The 9,586-nt window shown below is 43.9% G+C and overlaps 1 protein-coding gene across 1 annotated transcript; it reads left to right on the forward strand.

The window, feature by feature from the left end:
• Window positions 1-1,594: 1,594 nt before the first annotated feature.
• Window positions 1,595-9,223, forward strand: tgif2 (TGFB-induced factor homeobox 2). The gene is made up of 3 exons (XM_010752564.3): window positions 1,595-1,958; window positions 3,942-4,183; window positions 5,182-9,223. Exons 1-3 carry the CDS (start codon window positions 1,940-1,942, stop codon window positions 6,814-6,816), a joined length of 1,896 nt encoding a protein of 631 aa, XP_010750866.3. The 5' UTR covers window positions 1,595-1,939; the 3' UTR covers window positions 6,817-9,223.
• The last annotated feature ends 363 nt before the right edge of the window (window positions 9,224-9,586 follow it).

A 9,586-nucleotide genomic window follows, 5' to 3' on the forward strand; every position in this document is an offset into this window, starting at 1 on the left:
AAAATTAAAAAAAAAAAAGCAATAGTTTAAATGTTAAGCAAGATCACTTACAATGTGGCTATAGTCAAAATTGTACCATATCTTCTGTGATACCAATGTACCTTTCATTTTTCACGTTTATCTCTAAAAAAAAATGGGTTCATTACACATTATATAAAGTTTAGCTACCCTTTAAGGCTATTTTATGTATTTGCCACTTTTTCTGCACTCCAAGATTGATTTAAAAAAATAGTAGAGGCTTACAAGAGAAAGATAAAGAGAAATCTCAGAAAAAGAGTATACCTCTGCTGGGATATCAGTGTATCCACTCCCCATACTGTAGTCCAAAGGCCTACTAGCAACAACAAAACACAAGCTCATTAGCATCCCTGCTTTGTTGCACCGAGTCAGGCATAAAACTGGGAAAGGGGTGAGGGGCAGAACCTCTGCTCTTACCACAAGAGATATGAAATAGCAAAAAGTGTCTGTAAAATACTAGAACAAAACATTTTATGAAGCAAGCACATATTTTAAAAAAAAACTAAGATCTGTTCAGTATAATACTCTATAGGCTGTGTGTATGTCAGGGTTTGTTGGGGTTTAGTATAAAAGGGTTGTATTGTTTGAGGCAAAGTTATGAGTGAGTGGGTGTGTTGTTCATAAAATGAGATTTACCTAGATTCTTGTCACTATACTCTGGTAACATTAAAAGTATATGTGCAATATTGAGTAAAAGGGTTCTTTGATATTAAGATGAAACTTATAATGTTGCATTTCTTGCCCCTGTGCTTCTTAAAGTCGTCTTCTGTAAATAAGAACAAAACCAGACTGAAAAATATTCATCTTTTACAATGCTGTAGATCTATTTATACTATTTCAAAGTTGATCAAATGTATAATGGAGAGACGTAACATTCAATAAAAATGCACACGATACTTTCTCAAAAAGTTCACCATGGCTGTATTTTGCTTACTGTTTTCATTCATTTACTGCATATTTTTTTGTTGTTTTGATTGATTTGACTTTGTTTCCTCCAATCTGTTTCAGTCCTAAAGTCTGCATCTGTTTTTATCTGTAATTTAAACCTGTGCTCCCGCTCATTTGGCACGGAGAGTCAAAACATCCCGACACATCTGCAACACCACAAGCCTTGGAGTCCAATAAACTGATTTAATGTCCAAAACATCACACTAACTAATTGCTCCAGACAGTGTGAGTCGAAATGACTCGGTAAATATACAATGAGCTGGTCAAATGCGGTCACCAGTCGACGCTTTTTTCGACGTTTATGATTTATGTAACGAGAACATTTTGCTCAACGTTACGTAAAGCCTTCCCACACTGTGTGGCTGCCTCACGTACACGGCAATAAAAGTGGACAACGCCGGTTTACAAAGATGACCGTGTTGCTATATTTACACAGACTCGTGTCTATGTATCCGTGTGGTTTCGACCATGTCGAGAAATAATTGTTTCAATGACTACTGCGATATATTTTGAATGAAATGGTTCTCCCGTCAGTCACACTGACACGGAGCCTTGTCTGCTTGTCTAGCCGAGCGCCCCGATTGGCTAACGACAACCCGGGAGGCGTAATAAAGCGCCGTGATTGGCTGACGCCGCTTGATGAGGCGGGATCATTTCAGCTGCGACTGTCAAGATTGGCAAAGAGCTGGCGCTGCTGAGCGCAGGTAAAAAAAGGAACAAGCGACACAAAACAGAAAACATTTATCCTGGCGGAAAGCGACGAGTGCGATGGAAACGGACTGTCCTGCGAAACCTTATTGTGAGGCAGAAACCCTAAAACGAGGTATTTAAGTCGGGCGGGAAAAGCGCAACACCTTCAGCTTCTTGGGAAGAAAGTGTCGTTGTGTCAACCATCGTTTGGCTCTCCCGGGCACGCTTTGTACAGCGAGCAACTTGGACAGCTGCGTGTTTTCAAGCGAGCCATCAACAAAGAATGAAAGCATTCAAACGAGGTGAGTCGTGTGTGTTGTGTTTTTTTCTTTCTTCTCCTTCACTCTCAGCCACGTTTTTATCACGCACAAAGTGTCCCGTCTGCGAGCCTGCTGTGGCTTTTTCTTTTTTCTTTTTTTTTTGTGTTAGCTGTTGGTTTTGCCTGGTATGCGGGGCTTTTTGTTGCGAGCAAATGCAGCGTGTGTTTGTGTTTGAAATTTGGAGGGACAGCTAGCCCAGCTAGTTATCTCTGGAGGCAGGCATGGTGTCCATCTGGCGGAGTGACATGCGGGAGGCTGTGCTTTCCTTTCTTGCCTGCCTCCTTTGTGCGCTCCAGATGGCTAATTTACCGACTAGCTCGTCGGTTTGCCTCGTTTTTTAAACGTCACATTTAGCACGACTGGGGTTAGGGTTTTTTTTTTTCTTTTTTTTTGGACGTGGATTTGATTTCACTTTGGTTATGACGTTATCTGTCTGACAAAGGGAGCTGCTGCTTGTTTGATGTGGTTGTTTGCTGGTGGCGTTACTAACGGTCAGATTCAAATCCGTGAGCGTGTTGTGAAGTTTTAGTCCTCCAAACTTTCCTCTGAGGACCGGTGTGCCTCCCTTTCTTTCAAAATAAAATACACCCACACAAAAAGAGGAAGAAATCACTCCCACGAGGCACAGATTTACCCACTTGTTTGCAGGTCGAGGAGACATTTTGTAAACAAAACTTGTTGTGTTTGTGACTCTGTGTAAGCTGCAGAGTCTGTCTGTCTTTAGACAAACATCTGTCTGAAATCTGCTTCATTGACTAAATCAATCCCATGTTCATCGGGTGTTTTATGATGACGAAGCTTTAAATGTCTATCCAGTGATTCAGAGTTGTGGTAATGCGGTTTTGTTGTGGCCCACTTCATTTCTCTCTGTTTTTATTAAAGGTGAGAAGAACCTGAGGTGTCTGTCAGGATGATGGATGAGGCTGATTTAACCCAGAAATGGTTAATTCATAAAAACCCAGAGCTAGGTGCTGTGTTAGAGTCAATATAGTGACATTAATGGGGATATTTCTTGTTTGCAAAATCACATTAAAGAATTAAGTGATGGTTGCAAGTGTTTTTACAGTTTGTTTAAAATGATAAAACTTTAATAATCAATAATGCACATCCCTACTGTGCCATATTTCTGGCTTCTAGGGGTATTTTGGCTCCCTTACAGAAATTTAAGGACATGCGCTGAATTTGCATGTTTTTTTTTTTAAGTTTCCCCCCACTTTTTCTAATTCTGCTCAGGACGTTGAAGAGGAATGCAGAATTCAAAAGATTTTTGTCAACCGCTCCAGCGGTCTTCAGCCGAAGTGGCATGAGGTGAAAACGGCCTCTTTTGCATGGTCAATAGGTTCCTGGGCCACTAGCTACTGTGATGTTGATATGCACACAATCTTCTTTGTGAAGACAGGCGCTGCCCCGGGGGTCAGGTTTCACCCAGCCCCAGAGAAAGACATTTACTGCATTCTGTGGCCCACCCCTGGGATCAGGCATGCTCCATTTTGAGGGGAGATTCTCTCCAGTGGCCAACCATAGATTCACCAAAAAAAGAGAAGATATCCCACAACAAAGTTCAAACCACAAAGCCAGTGTTTGAACATGTTAAGCCCACTGCTGCTTTCGTGAACCTCACTTTAAAAATAGGAGGTTTAAAAGTAACATGAGGTTTGTGCACTTGTTCGCCGCTAAAGTGCCAAATCAGCACAAACAAGATGTTTATTTTTGCGACCAGGCTTTGCTCACATGGGAAGTAAAGATTTTATTTTACATATAAAGTGAATCAAACCAAACACTCTCCCGCAGAAGCTCGAGGGACTGTAGAGCCAATCGTTCAATATCAACAGCTATCTTCTTCCTCACACTTTATGTATGACAAAATAAGGATGCATAAAAAAATGACCAGCTGATTTTTGTATGAACCGTTAAATGACAGTGCAGTGACAGTGAACTGACAAGCCTCCTCCTCCTCCTCCTCAGCTCTAGAAGACGAGCATCGCCCGGAGCAGGAGCACTCCTCGGCTGTGTCGGACAGCGATGACGGCTCCCCGCTCGACCTGTCAGGAAGAGGGCTCTTTGGGAAGCGCCGTCGCCGCGGCAACCTGCCCAAGGAGGCGGTGCAGATTCTGCGGAGCTGGCTGTACGAGCACCGCTTCAACGCCTACCCGTCAGAGCAGGAGAAACTCAGTCTGTCAGGCCAGACCAACCTCTCTGTGCTGCAGGTGAGGACCGTGTTGTTGTTTTTTTATGATATCTACACTGTGTAGTGTGGGTTGCCAGAGGAAATGATACACACTGTTTCTGCATTCTGGTGGTAGAACTTGATCTAGTTTGTGATAAATATTTTTGTCATCACCAAGCTTTCCTGAATTTTAATGCTTTATTTCTTTTTCTTCTAAAACATTTGTAAAAGTACTTTAAATTTAATCAAGGTTGCAAATCATTAGATATTGTTTTTCCTGTAGCACAAAAGCTTGCGCACCAGACTAAATTTATCTCTTTTATCAACATGAAAGTCTGTATACAAGAGAAGCGCTTGTACTGCTGTCATAATACCGTTACATAATTCCTACTCTTGTGCTATCAGATCTTAATTTCAAAACAATAATCAGATGGTATCACCACAGTGTGACACTTTCCCAGCCTTTCCTTTTCACTTCATTGCATCAGTAGTAGACATTTCCTCTTTCCCTCTCGACATACAGGCGCACACAGGCTGCATTAGAGCAGGCGTTACAGATCAGCATGAGGCGGCAGCAGAGTTTCTTGTCATGTAGTCAGTTCACTGGAATGCCTTTGGCTGGCTTCTCTGTGGCTCAGCATATTTGAGCTCAGACCTTCATTATTGCCAGCTGTCTGAGGGCTCTCATCTGTCTGTCTGTCTGTCTCTTTCTTCTTTGTGTGGGCGGCTGTACCACTAGAGGGGGTGAGCAAGGCCTGATACAGATGTAGAGAAATGTGTAGGTGGTTATTAAAGTCACAGGCCTCAAATTACTTTTTTAGATCTTGAATGTGATGCAAGGTTGAGTTATGGATCGGGCTGACTATTGGTGTCTAAATCTGTTGCTCAAAACATATTGGGGGGGGGGGGGGGGGGGGGGGGGGGGGGGGGGGGGGGGGGGGGGGGGGGGGGGGGGGGGGGGGGGGGGGGGGGGGGGGGACCATCCAGTCAAGTCGGTGTCAGTTCTGTTCATGCCATAAATTCTGCCTCTTTTTCCAGATATGTAACTGGTTCATCAATGCACGCCGCCGCCTCCTCCCAGACCTGCTTCGCAAGGATGGCAAAGATCCCACAAAATTCACCATCTCCCGCAAGGTTGGCGGTAAAGGTGAAAGTCACTCGTCTAATGGGGGTGGAGCCAGCTCCCCAGAAAGCAACCCATCATCACAACAACGCCCGTCTGTCATCCGCTCTGCCCCCACACTGGACCTCAGTCTTCTTGGGAACACGGCGACAGCTATTCTGACAGGAGCAGGCTACCCCGGTAAGGAGGGATCGGTCCAGGCGCTGATGAAGCTGGATACGCAAAGTCTACTGAGGGAAGCAGAGGAACAGGGCACTTGTCTTACCAGCACAACAATGGCAGCTAGCCCCACCAGTGGCCTCTTCAACACCCCACCGCCAACCCCACCAGAGCTGTTCCCCACCCAGGACTTCAGCGACTTGAGGCTCCTGGTCGATGCAGCGCTACAGAGGGCAGCAGAGCAGGAGAACCTGAAAAGACTCCAGGAGAGCCAGAACAGACCCACAGATGCAGTAAAGACTGAACCAGTGGAGGCACAGTGCAGTGCTTACAGCAGTGACTTGGGACCCACACCGCCTCCAGAGGACAGCCAACAAGTTATGGATCCTTCAAGGGTGCAGAGTCTGATGGAGAAGGCTATGGCTGTACCAGTACCCGCTGTAGCCTCAGTGAAGGCTCCAGTGCCTCTGTCCTTAGCGGCCTCTGCACCAGTCTCGGCTCCAGTCCTGGTCTCAGCCCAGAGGCTATCTCCTCTCCCAATGAATAAAGTCATCTGGAGCCCATTGGAGAAGGACACTGCCAGAGCTTCCAGCCCAAGTCAGCCCCAGCTCATTTCAGCCCATCTGCCAACCTTAGTGCCAGTGTCTGCCTCAGTTTTAGGACAGCCCAATTCCCCAAAACAAGCTGCTGCTCCAGCCATCACCCCAGCTTCATCATCAGCTCCATCATCAGCTCCATCCTCAAACTCAGTTCAAGCTCTGCTGCACACTGCATGCCCTGCGGGTGCATCGGTGCCAGCTACAAGGCCAGTCTCAGTGCCATCACCAGCCCTTCTCCCAGCCACAAGTTCCAGCACCGTCACTGCTCCAAGCCAGACTTCACCCCACAGCGTAGCGCTTGTTCCAGCTGCTCCTTCTCCGGCCATCACCTCCTTTACACCCCCCAGAGGAATCCCGCTTTACCTGCCGTTCCACAAATCCCCCTTAATCCCAGTTACAGTTCCATGTCCATCACCTGTCTCGACCGCATCGTCTCCAGCCCCTGTTCACACCACAGTCTTTGCCACGGCACAAGCTCCAACTCCTCTCCCCACCTCAGCCCCAACATCCTCCTCTACACCAACAATTGCACCTCTTCTAGGTCTGGCTCCCCACCTCTCTTCTCCGCCTATTCAGCCCTCCTCCACAAGCAGCAACAGCACCACCACCAACAGTAGCAGTATTAGTAGTAGTAGTAGTGCACAGAGGAATTCAACAGTGGTGCCCAGCGTTTGGAGCATGGTCCATGCTGATACCAGGCAACCGAGCTCTCTTCAAGTGGTAAAGACCCCCATCACCACAGTGTGGGGCCCGCAGCACAGCCTGCACACAGTGAGCGAAACTGTTAACTAGGAGCTGAAAGCACCTTTTTTTTAAAAATATATATACAAATATAAATATCAGCAGAGGAGAGGGGCCAAACATTCCCTTTGGCTGGACAACACTGTATATAGGAGAATGTATCTTCATCACCGGCCCCCTTTTTGTCGTTAAAGCCTGTGCCTGCAGAATACAGGGAATTAAATGAGATGTGTGAAGTAATGAACGTGGGCTGTTACAGACTTGTTGTTTTCAAGCAACTTTTTATTGTTTAAAATATGCTGTTCTTCGATGGAGGCGCCTGCTGGTAAAATCACTTTTGATGCCATTTCTCGGAATGAACATTCCACAGCGGAGAGTCGACGTAGTGTATAGTTTTTCATGACCTTTTCAAATCTCTTTCCACATGACGATTTATGAACGAGGAAGAGGATATCCCTTAATTGTACAAAATTTCAACCGGTGTAATTATCAGCACCAGCAGTTAGCCTCTTCAGTAGCAGTACCGGACTTTATTGAATGTACAAAAGACATTGATATCATTGGCCAGACTGCCCGTCATCCACTCCTCTCCCAGGATTAAAAGGAAGACATGAGTTTTGTTTTTTTTTCTACACACAGCGTATTTCTCTACAGTCGTGCAATTCAGATGATTTTTCAGAATTTAGTCTGTTACGCCACTACTTTCATCCCCCTTTTTTTTTTTTTTTCTCCATGGAGATGAGCAGCAGGGAAATTGATTGTACTGCAGCGAGCCTGACTGAATGACTCGCCTTGATGTGTCACCCCCACCCACCCTCACCTCCCCATCTTCCTGCCTTTTTTTTTTATAGCTAAGGGGATTCATCAGCCCTCGTGAATTGTCATCTCAACCACCCAATACATGGTCTCAAGTTATACTTTTTCTTCCCCCAACCTATAATAGCGCGCCCTGTTTTCTGTGTGTTTTGCCAAATAAGACGCAGTTATGTCTGTTGTGATCAGTTGTGTACAGTTTTCAGGGATTGTTGTTGTTGAGGAGAAGGATGGCTGTGGATATAGGATGAAGGGGGAGAAGGTCACATTGGCTCTGTTACAGAAATCAATTTCAGTGGTGAGGTGAGCAGCTTGGTGGCCCCATGAAGCTCTTACCGCTCCTGACCTGAAACGTTACACTTGCTGTGAGACATGGCGCCTTTTAGCTTTTGTGGTGCAAAAACACTTTAAATGTTGGATCCTCTGATTTAGAGGAAGTATATTAATTATCCTTATTTCCCTGATTTGATTTGGTCAATGTATTTCAAACCTGAATGTCTTATTAGTGGAAAGATGAATTGATGTCTCTACAAGCAAATGTAGCCCATGTACTGAAATTTGTTGGGTTCTTTTTGTTTTGTTTTTGTTTTTTCTCAGGAGGGTAAAAGAGCATAATTCTCTTCTTTTTTTTCCATCAATGCTTTCCACCTGTGTTTAGAAATGGTTCCTATAGAATTTCTGCTCATTCATAAAGCTGTAGTTTCCATGAAACTGTCTTAGCATAACCACAATATATGGCTGACCGCCACCTGGATTCATTTACAGTAGCATCATGTGGAAAAGTTCCTATGTGAATATTACCGTAGCAGAATTGTGAGGCGAATCTTCAATGCTGTCAAGTTTACCAGTGTCACTGAGCTGTGCATCGTTCAAACAGTTTAGTATGTGCAAAGAGACGACAGGACGAGAGAGTCTGATGTCGGGCCACAGTACTTCTGAGCGCCCTCAAAAAAACTTAATGGCAGATGTGGAAACTCCAACTCTCTTCTTGTATTTCCACTTATTTTTGTTTAGTCTTTCCTCACAGTCAGTTCTGCTCTATGGAGGATCTGTCTTTTTGTTTTTTTTTCTGTTACAGGTACTCACTAGACTGAGCATTTATACCTCAATTTACACAGGTCATGTCAGGCTTGGGTCATATGTAGAATACTAAGTATTAAAGTAATATTTTTATTGTTCATAATACATCATGTCACTGTGACAACACCTTATCGGTTATAATACTGGAAGTGGCTGGCTTACGATTAGGCAGGCAGGTATTTTCTTTTTCTTTTTTAATAGCAGGTTTATATGTGATTTTTAGATGCAAAATGCCGCTCCAATCAGATCAGACAATGTGATGATGCATGTAAATATTTTCAAGGTATGTTCTCTTTTTTTGTTTTGTATTGGCATGAACTTTATCTCAAACTGTAGTTTCTTTCCAGCCAAATGCATTCAAAAATGTTTTTTCAAGTTCATGTTGTGAATCATGACTGACCTTTGGCAGTATGACTGGCTGCTGTGCCTTAAACCTACGACTGAGGGATAATGTCCCTTTTTTATATTAAAAACTTCTCAATAGTCTGTGCAATATATGCCTTAAACTTTAAATGTGTGTTTTGTATAAGCATTTCAAAGAAATAAAAGTTCAGTTTTTCATAAACACTATTTCTTAGTCTTTTGTTGCCTGTAAAAGTCATTTTGTGAGAAGTCAGCGTAAGCTCAAAGACATGAAAACATGTTTTCTCAATAACCCTCTTAGAATATGTCCTTTCTTTCCATGGAAGACATTTTGACTTGACGTCCTGGTGTTGTGTATGCAGGTTCACTGTAATGATTTACTAGGACACTTTAATAGCATAGTGCCTACAACATTTATAACACCAGAAGATTGGTGATTTGTGTGCTGGCTGTGAAGTAAAGCCTATGCAGAAGGTACAATAATTAACATTTTAACAGTTTACAGTCTCTATAACTAATTATCTTGTTTGACAACTATACTGACTTTGAATTTCCTATTCTTACA

This window comes from Larimichthys crocea, chromosome VI (assembly GCF_000972845.2).
Source record: "Larimichthys crocea isolate SSNF chromosome VI, L_crocea_2.0, whole genome shotgun sequence".
Lineage (NCBI taxonomy): Eukaryota > Metazoa > Chordata > Actinopteri > Sciaenidae > Larimichthys > Larimichthys crocea.

Bases quoted from the DNA above. Each gene is read 5' to 3' on its own strand.
- tgif2 (XM_010752564.3), top strand. The intron at 4,184-5,181 runs GTGAGGACCGTG...CTCTTTTTCCAG, and splicing joins CCAACCTCTCTGTGCTGCAG to ATATGTAACTGGTTCATCAA.